General features: G+C 30.2%; 4 protein-coding genes across 4 annotated transcripts; 3 read left to right on the top strand and 1 right to left on the bottom strand.

Annotated features, from left to right (window-relative positions):
• The first annotated feature begins 339 nt into the window (after positions 1 to 339).
• On the top strand, positions 340 to 1,134 carry LOC119688506 (14-3-3-like protein). Its single transcript, XM_038103183.1, has one exon. It carries the CDS (start codon positions 340 to 342, stop codon positions 1,132 to 1,134), a length of 795 nt encoding a protein of 264 aa, XP_037959111.1.
• A 2,508-nt stretch (positions 1,135 to 3,642) lies between these two features.
• Positions 3,643 to 4,356, bottom strand: LOC119688505 (14-3-3 protein gamma-like). Its single transcript, XM_038103182.1, has one exon. It carries the CDS (start codon positions 4,354 to 4,356, stop codon positions 3,643 to 3,645), a length of 714 nt encoding a protein of 237 aa, XP_037959110.1.
• A 4,692-nt stretch (positions 4,357 to 9,048) lies between these two features.
• Positions 9,049 to 10,248, top strand: LOC119689956. Its single transcript, XM_038104908.1, has 2 exons — positions 9,049 to 9,485; positions 9,547 to 10,248. The coding sequence occupies exon 2, from the start codon at positions 9,587 to 9,589 to the stop codon at positions 9,974 to 9,976; it is 390 nt and encodes a 129-aa protein (XP_037960836.1). The 5' UTR covers positions 9,049 to 9,485; positions 9,547 to 9,586; the 3' UTR covers positions 9,977 to 10,248.
• A 6,804-nt stretch (positions 10,249 to 17,052) lies between these two features.
• Positions 17,053 to 18,434, top strand: LOC119662681 (14-3-3-like protein). The gene is made up of 2 exons (XM_038072370.1): positions 17,053 to 17,949; positions 18,050 to 18,434. The coding sequence occupies exons 1-2, from the start codon at positions 17,188 to 17,190 to the stop codon at positions 18,065 to 18,067; spliced, it is 780 nt and encodes a 259-aa protein (XP_037928298.1). The 5' UTR covers positions 17,053 to 17,187; the 3' UTR covers positions 18,068 to 18,434.
• Positions 18,435 to 18,969: the final 535 nt, after the last annotated feature.

The raw sequence follows: 18,969 nt of genomic DNA, 5'->3' as shown, positions 1-18,969 counted from the left end.
GTCTGTTGTAGCACAAAAGATCAATCATGGTCGCAGTTCTCTGCTCATATGGAAGCTAGTACTCTGTTATTTCCTATCCTATCCTATGATGATGATTTTATATTATGAATACATCATAACGTCAAGAATTTTTACGTTGATCTAGTAATCTATGTTTATATTTTCTTAATTGGTTTTAACATTCAAAACAAATCAGAACTCAAATTTTATTTCACTTAAAAGTTTTAAGTTTGTCTTTTCGTCTTTTCTAAATTATAATGTATACCAAATTAATGTAACTACGAACAAAATTTAAAAAAGTAAACTTTTCACGTTTTCTCATCAACTTGCGGTGTAGTGATGGCTTCGGATCTCCTAAAACTTAGGGCAACTATAGTAGCGAGAATCAAAGTTGCTGAACTGATACAGGACTTTGATGAAATGGCTGCAGTTGTCAAAGAGTTGGTTGAACTGGATCCAAACCTCAACAATGAAGAACTATACTGGTTATCGGTTGCATACAAGAAATGTGTAAATGCAAGACGCAACTCATGCATTACCGTGAACAATGCACTAATTAAAGAACAGGAGGCTGGTAACATGAAAAACGTTGACAAAGCTCAGAGTTTACTAGAGGTTATTCAAAATGAAATTCGGAACTACTGTGAAGAAATTCTTGATCTGTTGGAAACGAAGCTACTACTACACGCTGATACAGACAATGCGAAAGTTGTATGCTGGAAACTGATGGGTGATCACAATCGTTTTCTGGCAGAAATTGAAACGGGTGAAACACGTCAATTAATATTAGAAAACGCAAACAGGGCATACAGTTCAGGGCACGAATTGGCGACTAGTTCGTTAGAAATAGCGCATCCCCTACGTTTAGCTATATGTCTGAATTACTCCATATTTAAGTATGAATTCCTAAACGAATACCAAGACGCACATAATATGGCTACTAATGCCTATAACGAAGGCATAAATGGTATTCGCACACCTGGGGACAAGGATGGTGTAAAAAGGCTTGCAGTAACTACCTTTCTACATGATAATTGTTCTGCGTGGATTGATTCTAAAGATCTAGAGAAAAAGAAACCCGAAGAAACTCCAGAGGACGAAAGTTTAGATTCGGTTGCAGAAGAAAACTCGTAATGTATTTAAAATAATATAAAAAGACAACTTAGTTCACTTTCGTTTTATTTTCTTCCTTAAAGTAAGTTTCCACATTGTGATCTGCCCTATAAAGGCCACGAATTTCGCTTAGTACTTTACTTTTACATAAATATTGTTTTTTTGAGTAGATCTTCCTCATTGCTAGAATTTCAATTTCACAATTTACTGTCGGTTGAGCAGTTTCTCTACAATTAGCAGTTATATATATACTCTTAACTACTACTCTGTTAATTGGTATGAGTCATTAAGAAACTATGCAGCTTAAATGCCATAGCTATGTCACGAACATCAAGCAATCATTTGGGATACCAGCGCAATAGGTTCCTAGAATTTTAATTGAAACTCAAAAAGTTTTGCTTAAACTTTCACTCAATATTATCTTTAAAAATTGGGATTTTAAGCTCCCTCAACAAAATTTGGGGACGTTTTCAGATATAAAAAAAATTCAACGAAAGTATCCTCGGCAATAATAAAGAAGTTGTTGATTTCTGTTAACTGAAGATTAACTTCAGTTAATCTAGAAGGTGCAAACGTAAAAAATCGGATTTTGGAGGCTGTTTTAGGAATAGAATGTATCAACTTCAAATATGTACAGAAATCAATGAAAGTCATATGAAAAGAATTAAAAACGATAAAGATTATCATGAAATGAAAATTGTTTTATAATATTTTTTGTAGATTGCTCAGCACACTGTCATTAGTAGCTCCGTATTGGAAAAAATTTTTAAATTGAGATCACAAATACATATTAAATGTCGAATATGGAGTGAAAAAAAAATAACATCACCAAATATCTTTAAAAATATTGAGCTTATAATTTAAAAAAAATTAAATATACTTATATAACTAATTTGAAAAAACGGCAGTTTCTGCTAACAAAAAATGTCCATGGTAAGATAAAGCATTATTTATCGTCAATGATATGCAAGATAAGGTTAAACTTCTTTATCTAAGGGATTAACTATTTACCGATGGCACTATTATTCTATTTTCTGGTAAAACGACAAATTGCTTCACAAGAATCTCTTAAATAACAATTTGTAAACACTTTTCTTAATAGAAAATTTATAACACCGAGAAAACTAAAAAAAAATATTTATATTGAAACTATATATATTCCTGAGTCCAGATCAATAGTTCCTAACCGGTGATTCGCGGATCACAGATGGTCCGCGACATAGTCAAAAATAGTCCATGAATCAAATTTAACAGGTATGGATACATAGCTAATAGTTTGTCTATAATTTACAAGTAATTTTATACCTATTTTATAGCCTATATAATGTGCCTATGCACTTATACAATTTAGTATATATTATACCAGAAATGCATAAATCATATTAAATTAATCACACAGTTTATTACTATTTACTAAAAATAAAAACATTATAGTGGTACTTGATCAGAAAAGATTGGGAGCCACTGGTCTAGATAATATATTTACCTAAAAACCCAACACTAAAAAATTATAGAGACAGCCAATCTAGCTCCATCCAACAGTGTTAGTGTTAAATCACAATAATATTAAATATATAATAAACCTATTCAATCAAGCAATAAAGTCGCTAAACCTACTGTCTGGATAAGTGACCCTTAGTAAGCCATAAAATTAATCATCCATCACATTAAATTTCCCAAAGCTAAGAATTATTTTGAATGCATCATGATGCATCAGGATTATAAATATATATAAAGGTTTAAAAATATTCATCGGTATATAAAATATAAAATAAAAAGTCTGAATTATTTCGGCAAGATATATGCGCACCTTAACTGCTCTCTTAGTATTTTAAAAAAATCAAAAGCTGATTACCGCTTAATAATGCAACATTATGACAAAAGTGCTGAGTCCGTTCTAAACCAACATTAATGCCTACAAATGTCTACTCGTAACTCTATATAGACGTGGTACTTCCCACCAAATCCAATATACCATACATCATTAATCCTATAATGAACTTTAAATTTTAAAGAATATTAATTGTTCTGGAATCATAGCCATGACACTGATGAGTAGACATACTTGCATATACCTACATAAATACGTACCTACATATACCCAGTCTTCTCCAGGTACTTGCACTGCGGAATTGTACAAAAACAAAATAATTGATCTACGTATTTTCCAGAAGATTTTTAAAGAGAAAAATTGAAATCTAATTCTAAAATCTGTGGTTTTCTTAAAAAATAAAAATCACTATTCTTAAAACAAAATTATAAACTATTTAGTAGTCATAATGAAAAAATTCTTAAATAAACTGCTTGAATAAAACATACCAGCTTAGTACATCCTTTCAAGCAAACAAGATATTTGGATCTTAAATCAAGATTTCAAGATATCTGGAATTCAATATTAAGCATTATTGATCTTATTCATTCTGTACCATTAAACTTTATTATATTCTCAAGTTGACTTCCAATTTGTATGCGAATTTACAAACTCGTTAATAATTGACAACTAATAAACTTAAATATGAGATATGTTATTCACTGCCAATCTTTTGTAGCAGCCCATTGACGCACATTTTCATCCAAACATTTGAGAATAACAAGGGTCTCTCTACTAAGTATGTCATACTCTGTGATAGCATTACGTGCCGATATAATCATATTTATTGCCAGTTGAGTGTCTTTGGCAATTTCAGTTGCAAATAGAGAGTAATTGAGCACTATAGCCAAAAACACAGGACTAGTACTATTTAGCTTTTTAGCCAATTTATAACTTTCTTCGTAAGCTTTTAAGCCATTCTCGATTGCCTGAATTTGTGCTCTATCAGTTTCAAACTCTGCAAGAAAACGATTATGGTCTCCCACTAACTTGAAACATAAAGCTAAAGCGCTTTCATCTTTTACATTTGGTAGAATTTTCTCTTCCAGCATTTGTAGAATATCGGTGCAGTAAAAGCGCATTTCCTTCTCGATCTGTTTCAGTAACTTTTGCGCCTTTTCAACATTTTTGGTGTGGCCTGCAGCCTTTTCTTGGTCCAATTTTTGTTTAATAGTACGCCAAGAATCCCGGCGTATATTCACAGAATGCTTATAAGCAATAGACAACCAGTTTATTTCTTGATCATTTAATTGAGGCTGACACTCGACCAGCTCTTTTACTGCAGCTACCATTTCCTCGTAGCTTTTCGTTAAGTTCGCGACCCTGATTTTGGCTGAAGCAACAGCTTTCTGATTCGTATTAGTCGAAGTCATTATATATTCTACTTTAATATTATAGTACCCATGAAAATGTTTGTGATATTCTGATATCTGGAGTTCATAATAATTTGACAAATAAGGTTTTATTAAGCGGTTTTAAATTTAGATACATCGTACAGAAAACGTTTCACTTCATTATAAATTAAAAGAAATAATTATAGAAAAATCATATAAATTAGTTTTTCTCTGGTTAAAATCAAAATTTTTCCAAAAGCAAAGTTTGCTTGGACGCCATAAAATTACTGTTAGAGATTTTAATAAAAATTGGTCTTAATCAAGACTTAAACTGAAAGTGTTTAGAACTTTTTATTCATAACACTACTTTTAATATTGACATCTTTACCCTATTAAAAACTCTCAATGTAGTTTTCTAGAACGTCGTTTTCCATTTATATAATCCCTTAGTCTTTATTTTGGGAATATGTAGATTATTTTAATCACGGTACATGTGTCATGAGAACATGGCAAATCACTTCGCATTCTAATATACATTCATAGCACACCTGGTAAAGTCCATTACACCGACTTCACACTTCACCAGATTTTAATAACGATTATTACCAAACATTTAAATAAGCATTGAATTTCAGGTATTTCAGAAACATGGCATTTATACTGCTAGTATAAAATAAGTCTACAAGTCTATGATAGTTGACTTTTATTTGGAAGAATGATATTGTTCATATCAGAAAATAGGGAAAACCTTACTTTTTTGATAATAATTTTGTAGAATTGTGTCAATGCACTTTCCACGGTTATTGAATTATCTGATTATCGTATATGCGCTACCATAAAGTAATGCATTGAATTAAATATTATATATATATATATATATATATATTGTATATGATTATATACAAAATATATCTTTATTGCTGTTTTTTATCTCTCATAATGTATGAATTTAGTTCAAGTATTTTGTAAGCATAATATAATATCTAATGTTATCTACATAATTCGTTGGTTTTAGTGGTGGCAGGGCTTTGACTTCTGTACAAATTATTCCGTCACATATTTCTTCCGTGTGCGAGTTCGAGTAAATTGATGGTAAATTGTAAATTATATCGGTATGGTAGTAAATGTTAGTATTTACCAGAATTTCGAGTAGGGTAAATCAGATAAAAAATTAGATAAATTAGATGTTACCCTTGTGAAAATTTTATAAAATCGTTAATAAATAAATAAATAAATTAGAAAATTAGAAAACTTTTAACCAAAAATAATAAATAAGAAATTTCATTTTAATTTACCTTAATTTACTCGAAATTATTTCAATTCTTACTGCTGTTATTAGTATTGCCGTATTCATTCCCATTTATCAAAACCGAGTACAAATTTATAAAAGAGAGCACAGCGCCATCTTGTGTAAGATGCGAGATAAAGAATAATTTCAAGTTTTCCCTCAAACTAATACTAATCAGCTGATTTATGTAAACAAATATAAAAATTTAAAGAATTAAGTAAAATGGAACAACTCTAAAAGGATTAAGTTCCGACTGTTATTCCGATTATAAGTACAAAAGTGATGAAATGAATATTGCGGAAATTATTATTTTTATATTAATTTATTTAAAATCAATTAAAATGAGATAATTATTAATTAGTTGTAGGAATGTTTTTATTTTTAATTTATTGAACTTTTTTGACCTATCATGGAGCTGTTTCGAGTATTTTTATTTATAACCTTAGCAAATATATACTGAATTGCAAATATATACACCAAGCTAGAAACTGTTTTGAGAACCATATGGAAAACATTGTGAAGTTTTATTTATCATGTTTTACTGATCATGAGGATTCCAACTTTAGATATCTTGTTGATCATTTTGACTTATATGACGTTTACACTGGCTGTAAATGACTAATTTGAAATCACTCATTTCAAAGTGTTTACATTCGTTGTTATTCATTTCTTTCTTTCTCAACTGAAAACTTATTTTTAGCTTTGATATACAATTTGTTTTGGAAAGCAGAAGTTCCAAAACGAGATGCATCGTTTTCAAGGAAATGCAACCACCAAATAAGTATTTGTTTACCTTTTTTTTGTAAATATGTCAAAAACAGCTTTCTCAAGCCGTTAAAATGCCACGAAAATCTTTTGTATAGGGTATGTTCAACGTATTCATTTGCATTTAAAACTCGTTGGAACTTATTTATACAAAATGAGATCCATTGCGCGAGTGTTGCGCATATGAAGTCTTGTACGCAAAAATCAGTCATTTGCTTCTTATTTGTGATTTTTAACACAAATCAGTCATTTGAGACTAGTGTAAACGCCATATTACTTAAATCCAGCATATCCAAAATAATTGATGAATTTATTAACTTTTCGATTTTTTTAAGTTAAATAGTTATTTAACAATGAAATAAACAAAAAGTTAAACAAATATGACATAGAATCATGAATATTTTTAATTAGATACTGTTTTGTTTTTCATGTTTTTACAAATTTTGTGTACCCAAATACTTGTCGTTAATTGAGAGCAATTAAAGCGTTAACGCATTTTCATATTTTCGCATTTATCTTATATGGTGTACACACTGACCGAAAATGGATCACTTTGAAGGAGCCAACTGAAAGTGTTTACATTCGTTGTATTTCATTTGTTCTCATATCAAACAGCTGATTTTTCAACTTGACTGTTGATTTGATTTTTGGCCTGTGCCAAAAAAATGTTGCATGAAGGTTAAACTGCCTTCAAACCTTACAATATAAACTTAAAAGACATTTTTAACTTTGATTAACTACTTTTTGGGGAGTAGAAGCTGTAAAAAGAGGTGCATCGATTTGAAGAAAATGCAATCACCAATCATTTGTTTACATTTTTCTTGTAAATATGTCAAAAACAGCTGTCAAAATGCCATGAAGAGCTTTTATTTAAGGTATGTTCAATGTACTCTTTTGTATTTGGAAAATATTTGGAATGCATTCGAACGGCGTTGGAACGCATTCATACAGAATGTGTTGAAATGGATCGCATTCGCGCTTGAAATTTTGTATACAGGAATGAGCCATTCGCTGCTCATTTTCGATTTTTGACCAAAATAATCTATTTTCGGCCAGTGTAAATGCCGTTTTAACAAATGTGTAACAATTTGTCATACATAAAGTATACATAGTAGATAAACATAGAATATACAAATGTTCATATTGAAATTCTTAGAAATATTGAATATAAATAAATTATTTATATACAATGTACTCGTATTATAAACAGTATTTTAAAATTATGATATCATATTAATATTATAAAAATGAATGATATGATATTATTGAGAAATGTTATATGTTATATCATTTATATTAATATAATCTATAATAATATAATAGTAATATAATCTAGAATAAATCATTCTTCTCATTGCTCGTGATAATAGGTTTGTTCCACGAGCTTCTCGTAGTAACTTTGAGTAACACTGTGTATACACATGTGCGTTCCACCAGCAATGAGAATAAATGAAAGCAACTGAGAGAGCGTGACATCGCTGTGAAAATTTGAAAATGCTACACAGACTTTACTCGTACTTGTTACTTCAAGTAAAATTGGTTTTAATGTGGGAATCAGCTGTTATGTCTATTCTCACCAGACTTTACACAAAGCTGTTCCATGAAAATCTGTGTAAAGAGCGTAATTTGGCACTTCATGTTTGTTACGCTCTCAGTTTGTACTTTACTTGTGTTTTACTTGAATTTTACTACGATTAGCTCGTGGAACAGATGTGTAATAATGACAACACTAAAGTAAAATCATGGTTTAGACAGGAATAAAATGTGATATACTGTACTTGTCTTAAAAATTGATCTTTGGTCTAATTTTGCAAAATGAGATATGCAACAGTGATCACCAAACCTCGTGAGCGTCTTCATTGCGAAATTATATCCACGCTAAATGTGAACGGTGATTTGTTGAGATAATGCGGTGTTGCTTTTAATGATGGAAAATAGTGAAGCTAATTTAACAGGTGGCTCTGGTCATGAGCCATCGAATGATATTGAAGAATAAATTGCTGACAAAGGGTGGTTGTATAATAAAACAAACGCCCATCGTTTGGAAATTGTGGGTAGCTTTAAAAACTGAGTGTGACAACCTGGTTAAAGTCATGCATATAAAATATATAGAACCGGGGCAGAAAATAATAGACAAGGAAAACGAATTGTTTACCAGTTCTTTTGAAGTAAAAGTTTAAGTGGAAGTAGTTGAAAAAGTAATAAATATGTCAATAGAAATGAATGAAACTATGAGTAAGTTAGGTGGGTTGATGTTGGCGCAATGGCAGTCGCTCATGCAATATAATCAAATGATTGCATACAATAAAAAACATGCAACAAGGCTTCTACTCACAATGAATTTTTGCAAATACGCTAATATCTTTTGGAAAGTAACAAGGTTTTCAGAGATCTTTACGGTCGTCTAGCTCCAGACAATGCTGACTACATACAAAGTAAAAAGGAAGCAGAAATATTTCCTATGGATTTTGTGTTAATTAGGAACCATAATTAAACCGAGAATGATAAAAGATCTGTTGTTTTTGGTATAAAAAAACAAATAATTTATTGTTAAGAAAAATAAATTGTTTTATTTTTGATTTATAATTTAAACATATTTCAGTTGGTAATTACATTGGTGAATGTAAAAAAATATCTATTCTCATCAAAATTAAAAGGTTTGCTAGAGAAAGTGGAAGTAAATTTCAATACTGACTCCAATAAAATTTCATTCGATAATGTCAAGTGCAGACATAATGGAATCTCGTATGGGACAATATGGAATTGCTATTTGCATGCATCATTAAATGATCTAAAGACGACATTAATCGCCTTTAACAGCTGTACAGAAATATGACTTCCAAAATTGGCAAGCAATGGGAAAAGTAGTAGGTGATCGTTCTGATTATCAATGCTTTATACAAAACAAAGTACATGTCCGCTATTACTTACGGAATCGTTACGAAAAGTGGGAGAAAAAGCATGATACTAAATTGATTGTGTTAGTAAATAAAAACACTACCAATAATATTACTGATTGGACTGCAGTAACAACCTACATGTTATAGGTTTAGACCCAGAAATGTTGTTATAACGCGTTAAACAGTAGACTAAAGCCAAAGATAAATCATAGTTGGTATGAACAATTTGTTAAATATAGAAATAATGTATTTGAAATAATTATGTATTTATTTTAGATCCATTTTCATCAGAAGAAGATCTTAAACTCATGGGTATATGAAGAAACTCATGAGAATGAAGAAATATGGAGAGAAATTGAAAGTTATACGAGTACGTCTTCATATGTCGCATGACACGACATTACAGTTATGCACTCGTTGTCTTAATGCTTATGATTCAAAAACTATTTGGACAATTGAAGATGACATAAAACTAGTAGATTTTGTCTTAGAACATGAAACATCGAATTGGTTGCAATTTACAGAAATAATTGGCAACCATATACGAACCAGTTGCTGTACATGTATCATGACAATCGAAAAATACGCAGCCAAGAATAAAAATGCAATGCTTAAAGATGTACCACGTCATAAGGTTTTAGAACGGGGTAATTTAGTAGAAACTAAACAGTCCAGTAAATTAAAATACCAGTCAGTAAAACCTTAAACCTAAGAGAAAAAGATTAACATCCATATCGATAAAAAGCTGAACGGAAGAAGAGGAAGAGAAAGAAAAAGAAGACGATAAAAACTGTAAAACATTTTGGTCAATGAAATTGGATTATAAAGAGCCTCGTTTAAAGACACCAGTAAAAACTACAACTAATAAACTACCCAAAAGTATGGAAATATTGCCGTATTATTTAGATCTGCCTAGTACTAGTGAAAGCATTAGGAACAGTGATTTTCAGCAAATAACAATATTAAAATGGAAAAGAGTTTGATAATAAATCGGATTATATCGCATTGGATTTTATTTAAATAATTGAAAATTGCTTTATTTTTTTATTCAGAATTAAAGTTTTTTAATGAAAAATAATATTAATAATTTCAATTAATAACAATTATAAAAAAATCGTTGTTTTAAAATAAATTTTAATTAATATTTGTTTTGGTGATTAATACATTCTTTAAGTACTAAATAATTATTTAAAGTATTGCGAGTTTAAAATGTATTGCCTCTTGTCGTGGATGTAAAATGATTCTGTAGATTCAACTTCCTCAATAAATAAAAGTTGTGAGTTTACTTTTCTAAATAATTTAAAGTATATTTTTTGAAAATGCTTATGTGAATGAAATAAAAGCTTATAAATCAGTTTTTATTTTTTTAAAGTCCTCTCTATATATATCGCCAACGTTTCGAAGTTTGTTAGACTTCTTTTTGAAGGCGGAGATTTATTATAAATGTTCTTGGAAATATGTAAGGTGGTTATTTTTACTGCAATCTATTTACAAACTCAGTTTTAAATAATAAACAATAAATGATAAATTACAAATACTAAACAATATCGAAAAAAAATATACAATAAAATTTATACGATCAATGTTGTTGTCACTATCGTCTTTACTAATCATGGTTCCATTCCATTCCTATCTTCGGTTTTACTTTTGTCTTACACACTATTCTCCTAAAAGTACAGAAAACGACATAAAGACCCATACATTTATATTGGAATTATATTATAATCAAAACCGATTTCTAATATTCACACAAATAGTTTTTAGTAAAAACTTAAAAATTTTACAGTCCAACTTTAATGCATTTACATTAAAACCAAAAAAAAAGTTTTGAACTTAAAAGAACATCTATTTTAACCATTATCTAGTATATTAGCAATCAATACACGAATCTAAGCTAATCTATATATCTAGTACAGTTTATAATGTACAAAGACCAAATTCAATAGAAATATGATCGATAAATAGTATAGTTTTTTGAGTACAGCCAAATTTATAACTGTCTTGAAAATGGACTGCGGGGTAGGAGCAAAAATTTCTGTGCCATTTACAGACATAAACTACTCCCTATCCAACAAGGCTACAGTTGGGCTGAAGTTTTAGCAATTAGGACAGAATGTGGGTTAATTGCGAGTACAGATGTAGCGTTGCCATTTTTATTATCAACATAAAATTTAAGCTTGTTAAAGAAAGAATATAGAGAGGCAATTGATGATGTGAACCAGCTGACTGATATCATTCTAATTTGGATTCCTGGATATTGAAATATTGGTAATCAAAAAGCAAACGATTTAACCTGCCAAGATGTATTCCTATGGATACCGATTGATGTTTCTCTGAAGATTGTTAAAGCAAGTACTTACCTTTATTTTCTTCGCTATTCCAATAACATATAGAAGAAACTTAGTTTACGTGTAGTTTCTCGGTTAACATTGTTCTCATATCACATATCACTAGTTATTGGGAAGTTAAAAAAAACCGTGTGACTACTGCAAAACTTACTGCAGTTCTCCCTGGTCATTGGTGTATAGGAACCTACGCAAAGAACTGCTTACTCGTTTTAAAACTCATTGCAGAAGTTGTGGAAATTGATAGGAAAAAGAGATTATTAAGCATTTTCTTTATGAAAGTCCAGCTCTGAAGGGTTTAGAAAAGTACTTTTTTGTCAGTTTTTCGGATTGAATAAAAATAGGAAGGTAAAGACGAAAGACCTTTTAAAGTATCTAAATTTGACAGGATGACATTAATTTGTTTTTCATATCTTAGGGTTTTTTGTCCGGAATGTGGTGGTAAAAGGACGAAAAATCCCAAAATGAGATCAGTTAAAATTAACCTACTGTCCACTCACTGCAGTCAATCTATCAAAGCACCATAAAAAATATAAATACCCTTATCAACTTTATCAAAATATGAACCATAATTTCATAAACTTCTATAACTAATATATGTGTATATAACATCTAACTTATTTTTGTACTTCAAGTATTAGTACTGATATGTATGTAATATAAATTCAAATGCATAAATTGCTGCCAAGTTACCTAATAGAATACAATGGGTTGCCTTATTATCTCAACAAGATGGGATTGTCTGATGTGGTGGAATGTCGTTAATGTCTGAAAGCGCCTAATATTTCTAATCACAAATTTCAATATAAATTGCCAAAATTTTCAAATTGTCAAAAAATGACAAATCTTGATTTTTTACATATATAAATCTATATAGATAATATATAAATTATCTATAACATATTTATATACTTCTGTTCTCGAAAACATCTTAATTAACCGACATGAAATTTATAGTAGAGAATTACTTTGTATAATAAAAATCTATTTAAGACCATTTAATTTAAGATTATTACTGGGTCCAGACGCAAACCATAAGCTTACAAGATATTTACAAGCAACTGTTCAAGACATTATCCACGTAAGAATTAATTTAAAAAACATCGATCTACTCATTAATATATTGAAAGCTCTTGTATTTATTCATATCAATAAATATTTATATATATATACATATTTATTTTTGATATAGCTTTATTCTTTATTCTGTATACAAAATTGTTTTAAATCGAAAAGATTTAAAATAACATAATTTATATTTAATTTAATGTGAATTTTATGTGACTTCCCAACTTCATAGGTTTATCCCATTTTAATTTTGCTGAATGACACTGCAAATTTTTGAAGTAACTGATTAAATTGGCAATCTACAAAGGTCTTTAATCCCAAAGCGTTTTGTTGGTACAGGCAATACAAAGACATACCCGCTGCAAAACAACATCCTATGGTTAAGTAAGTCTTCTTACTTTGCTCTTTTGATTTTTTTTCATTGCGATGTGTGTTATTCAAAATTTCAAATGGCTCATCAGGATGTAGCGCTGGAGGTATTTCTTTGAAAAACATTATCAGCTGCACACGTAATGCGGAGGTATTACTTATAATGATATCCGTGTGTTCCTGATTAGGCTCTTTTTTATACTGCACCCAGTCAGAGCAATCTATGTACTCGCATAAAGCGACACAACGGAAAACTGCACCAGAACGTAAATCGTACCAATATGGTTCTTTATCACTATGGCTTAAGCTTACGGAAAAATCTGTAGTTAAGTGCATATGTTCAGCTTCTACGGGCTCATCTTCAGTTTCGGTCTTCATGCTATTCATAAATCCATTAATTAAGATTGAATAAAAACGAGCTGGTGATGTACCATAAAAACCAAATTTTCTGTTATCGCGGAAACCTGACATTTCTTCTAAGTCTGCCGCACGCAATTCAAAAACATCTGTTGGACACAATGCGTTCATATTTAACCCACAGAACTTTATTACCTTTTGAAATTTGTTGTTGCTTATGGTATGCAATACTTGTTCACCCATTTCTATAAATACGCTGTGTAGGAGCTCGATAATAATGGGATGGTATTCTGCATAATTTCCATCTAATAGTGTGTCATGCATTACATCTAGTTTGGGTGTTTGGTCTATAACATGTAATAGTAAATTGATGTTAAATCTACCATTATCATGACAGGGCGGAATAGGTATTAATAGTTCCTCCCAATTTTGATGCTTAGCAGCAGCGAGGAAAAGACACCACATTCCGTAACACCCGTATGCATCAAGCTCGAAGATTTGCCTCAGCTGTACTCTCTGCTCAAGATAGATCTCAACGAGCTCGTCCTCGTCCTCGCTATCACTAGAGCTTGACTCCACCAAATTGTTATTGGCTGGATCCTCCTCTTGTGGGAAGTTATTAAAGTGAGAACGATTTATGTTAACCATCTTTTGTTAATCGACAGATTCCACAATATTGAAATTTACTGGAGACGTCTACTGGGCGTTCGAAACTTTGAACTTCTAAATTTTTGAAACAAATTTCTGAAGTTCAAAACAGTATTCGTCAGAAAAAATTTTAATTAGTAGGAAAGCAATGTGATTCTATTGCTACGTTGTTATTGTAAAAATTCTTACATTTATGTGTAGGTAATACAGAGTTGCATTTGGTTATCGCAAACGTAAATATTAACTAAGCATACTGAAATGTAAGGTATTTTAGACACACTACATTATATATATAACAGCAAAGATTTAAACAATATTTTGGAGATATATTCAATAATCACTGGTCTTAAGATAGATAGATTGGAATATTTGCTTACTCCTTAACACATTAAGTGAGGGAAGTATAAATCAAGCAAGTTAAATTTTTGAAGCCGTTATTTTTGGTTCTGAGTTGTAAAAAACAGCATTACGTCTGGTTGAAACAGATTGGCATCACCTTTAAAATATGTCAAATGCATTTTTTTGATGTATATTTTTTGTTGTGTTGTCCACAATATGAAATATTAAATAGTATAAATACTAAAAATTAAATAATTTAAATATAAGGAAACAAAATTATTAAAAGAAGAGTAATGGCAAGCATTTTTTCTTATTGTCTTGATATATTGCAATTTGTTATTATTATTATTTCTGCTCATATGATTTCAACGAATGACTGGAATTTCGAAACATTAGGTCTGTTCCACGAACTACTCATAGTAACTTTGAGTAAACACTGCACACAAGCGCGTTCCACCAGCAAATTTTCAAGTATTTTTGTGTAAATTTTACTTCTGTTTTACTCATGTTTTACTATGAGTAGCTCGTGGAACAGAACTAATATCTCAGTGAACATTCACAATAGACTGATTTTTGAATTTAACTACACTGAAACCTAAGGCGTAAAATTTTTTGCGAGTAAATTCTAGCTCTGAAGATTTTATAAGCATTGTTGTTGCTACAAATGTTTTCTGTCGTAAGTTGCCAGTATATTTTGCTACACTGAAAAAAAAATCTCAGCTTTACTTACATATAATGTAAGGAAAATTAGATTAAAAATATCGAATGCAACGCTAAATTTCCGACAAGGAAATTATTTGTCATTTGATTTATATGTAATATATAAACAAACATCACCTGAGGTGTAAACAAACGCACTAAGAAAGTAAGTATTTAAACAAAATCTTTGATTTTATTAATTGTTTTGCAAACATTTATAAAATTTATATATAAAAATGATTTTATATATTAGTAATATAATTAATTTGTTGTGTGATATATTATTGAGTGAAATTTACTTAAGCTAACGGAAGCGCTCTTAGAACTGTCAAAAAACTTTCTGACACACATAAGCTGTTTCATACGCAATGAGTAACTTATGTGAATGGAAACGGCAAAATCGTAGAGTTACTTAAGTAACTTACTTACTAAGTAACGGAAACATGGTATAAGTCTTGACAATCATGCAATTTAACCTGCTTATTAGATATGCGGTTTCAAATAAACTAAACTAAATTAGCCAGGAGGATTGTTGATTTATATAAGCCTTTTCCTTTGTTAGCATGCCGCAAAAGAACAAATAAAATAAGCACTACTTTCTATGGCAACTCTAAATGGAGATTTTTTTCGGCTTATATGTGCAAAACACGTAATAAAATTTAAAGTTTAAATTTCGGTAATGAATAATAATTCTTTGTAATTATTGATGAAATTTTTTTTACATGATTGTGAATAAAATATAATTTTTCATGAAAAAATAACGTATTTGTTATGAACAATGACGACACTAAATACGAATAATTAACGAAATTAATCGTTGGCAACATTTAACTGAAAATTTCGTGTGTACTTCCAAAAATCATTCACAATAGACAAATTTTCAGTCATGGCAACCATGTGATTTGAGCTGCTTATTAGTTAATCAATTTGAAAAAGGTTAGACTAAATAAGCCAGCAGTGTTGTTGTGTCATATGTTTTTTTTTTAAGTAAGCAGTTTTTTCCGTTATGCTTGCAAAAGAGTAGGCCTATAAATGAACGAGTGCCTAATGTGACAGTGACCATGTTCTATAAAGCTGCTAAAGAGGATGATTGACTACACAAACTGCTTCCATAAAAATTAACTCATATAGATAAGGTGTATTCTTTTGACATGAATGTTCCAATACAATATATATCGCTTAAAAATTAACAGCCAAATGAAGAACAAAATTCCCAAAAATGAGCCCACTTTTCAGAATGTGATAAACAAATAAGTGTCTCGCACTGCTAAATTTTAAAACTGATCCATTGTGAATGATTTTTGGAAGAAAATGGAAAACTCTAGTAAGCTATTTATTATTTACAACCGTTGCGAGTATTAATGAGTAAATTTAAATATCTTCAAATTTCTTAAAGCAAAAAGACAATTGGAAGAAAAATAAGACAGTGTTAAATACTGCTCATTTAGCATTAACTAGTGATGTTAGAAGTATGAAAATTATCTCGTATTCTCTATATATGTACGATCTCGTATTCTCTATATATGTACGATCTCGTATTCTCTATATATGTACGATCTCGTATTCTCTATATATGTACGATCTAGTATTCTCTATATATGTATATTTATATAAAAAGCTTTTTTTTATATTCAATCGTAACTTTGTTTGAAATTTTTTTACTTGTCATGTATTTACTGGTTTAGGCAGTGATTCCAAGTTATTCTTAAACATCAAAAGTGGTTCTGTTGGAGCATTCATGTCAAAAGAACACACCCACTTATAGTTTTTGTAGTTAACACATGATTTGAACAAAAAAAATTTATGGCATCACCATCAGCTGTCATTGCATTATAATTCAAAAAAGAATTTTTTTTTCTTTGATTAAAAAACTAAATTAATATAAATTTATAATGTATCAATGTGTTTATTTATAATGTAATGGCAATATTTTTCTTCCAAATTTTATTCACAACATTGGTATAAATTCAAAATTTAAAATTGATTGAGAAATAATTGAAAAAACGTTGGCTGAAGACTTATTTGATATTTGATTCTTGGATTATGTCATTGGAATTTTTCTTTGTTGGTACCTTTCTAAAAGCGATTAGCAATGGATTTCTACGATATTGACTTAAGAAATATGCTCGTGAATAGAATAGTGAAATCCGATCAAAACAAAAACTATGATGAAATGATAGTAGCTGTTAAAAATTTGATAGGTTGTGATCCAGAATTTAGTAATGATGAACTTTACTGGCTGTCTTTGGCATATAAATCCGTTATTAATAAGCGCCGTAATTCCTTGAATAAAGCTAAAAAATTACTTAACGGTGAGAAACAGCTAGGTAATATTGGTAATATTAAAAAAGCGGAAAGTCTATGTAATCAAATTAAGACCGAAATTCGTTTACACTGCCTGGAAATACTTAGATTATTGGACACAAAATTATTACCAAATGCCGTCACAGAAGAAGCGAAAGTTATTTGTTTAAAGTTGAAAGGTGACTTTCATCGCTACTTAATGGAATTTGAAAAGGGCACGAACCTTGAATTATCTAAACAGAACGCTTATTGCTCATATTCATCTGCTCAAAAATTAGCTTCGAAGAAATTGACAATTACTAATCCAATCCGACTGGCTTTGATGATTAACCACTCTCTGTTCGAACACGACTTTCTACAAAATCACGAATACGCCTGTTGCATTGCGAAAAAAGCACATGATAAAGCACTTGAAGAGATAAACAAACAAGGCGACGATACACAAACCAAGGACGCGGTGGCAATTCTTCAGCTTTTACTTTTTAATTTGTTGTTATGGGAAGATGCTTCCGAAGAACAAGAAAAAAGCGCTGATGGCAAATCTGCTGCAGTAAGTCCCTTGTAGTTTCATTTTGCATCACTTATCCATTTTTAAAAGCTTTCCAAAAATGTAAATATTTTGTTATCATCTCCACGACATTATAATATAGTTAAAGAAAAAAACTTAGACATCTCGCCCGATATCACAATGATCAGCACATGCCAAAGCTTTCGCAGAAATGATTAACTGGAGTCAATAAAGTAAAAAATAGATTAACTTCTTATCTTCATTGGATGAATTATTAACTGAAAAAATGTATGCAGTGGAAGAAAAGACATTGTGATATATTATAGTCCAGAGAAAAGATTTGTTGACGCTATGAAGCTCGAAGCAGAATTAAAAAATACATACATGCTCAGGATTGGTCAACTCCATAAAATTTATATATTCAGCGTTTACACCACCTAAGCACTACAGTTTATGCCGAAATATCGTAAGTGCACTCAATCATTAAATAGTGACTCTTTATAATTTAACAATAATAAAATTCTATAATAAAAAATAATTTGTTTAAAATAAGAAAAACCGATAAGTGTAAGTATTGTTATATTAATAACATATTTCCGGTGCTCGTGGTATTGTTTATTGATTATTGTTCTCTTAGATCCGATCTCACAGTTGTGATTTAAGTCCCAATACTGATTCAGTTATAAATTTACTTAAGAAACCATTGTAATTATTTATCCGACCGGCGAAGTAACTTTTGGACACGAGTTCGTTTGAACTGCCGATGTTGCCAGTTCGTTATTGTTGGCAGATATCTGGGTACTAACACCATCTAGGGACAAAAAACCGCAGATACTTTGTATATAACATTAATATATTGAAGAAGTTTTTCCAAACTTAGTGTCATTGTACTCTGGCTGTGAAAAATGTTGTATTTGCTATCTATTTACCCAATATTAAACAAAGTAGAATTAGAATAATTTATACATGGAGTTGGTTTTTTTTTTCAAGAGTTTAAAGTTTTAGTTAATAAAGTCTGCAACTATTATTGCAAATCCTCTGTAAATGAAATCAAAATCTGAA

Source organism: Teleopsis dalmanni, chromosome X (assembly GCF_002237135.1).
Source record: "Teleopsis dalmanni isolate 2A chromosome X, ASM223713v2, whole genome shotgun sequence".
NCBI lineage: Eukaryota > Metazoa > Arthropoda > Insecta > Diptera > Diopsidae > Teleopsis > Teleopsis dalmanni.
This window is presented reverse-complemented; position numbering and strand designations above follow the sequence as displayed.

Bases quoted from the DNA above. Each gene is read 5' to 3' on its own strand.
- LOC119688506 (XM_038103183.1), top strand. From the start codon at position 340: ATGGCTTCGGATCTCCTAAAACTTAGGGCAACTATAGTAGCGAGAATC.
- LOC119688505 (XM_038103182.1), bottom strand. From the start codon at position 4,356: ATGACTTCGACTAATACGAATCAGAAAGCTGTTGCTTCAGCCAAAATC.
- LOC119689956 (XM_038104908.1), top strand. From the start codon at position 9,587: ATGAAGAAACTCATGAGAATGAAGAAATATGGAGAGAAATTGAAAGTT.
- LOC119662681 (XM_038072370.1), top strand. From the start codon at position 17,188: ATGGATTTCTACGATATTGACTTAAGAAATATGCTCGTGAATAGAATA.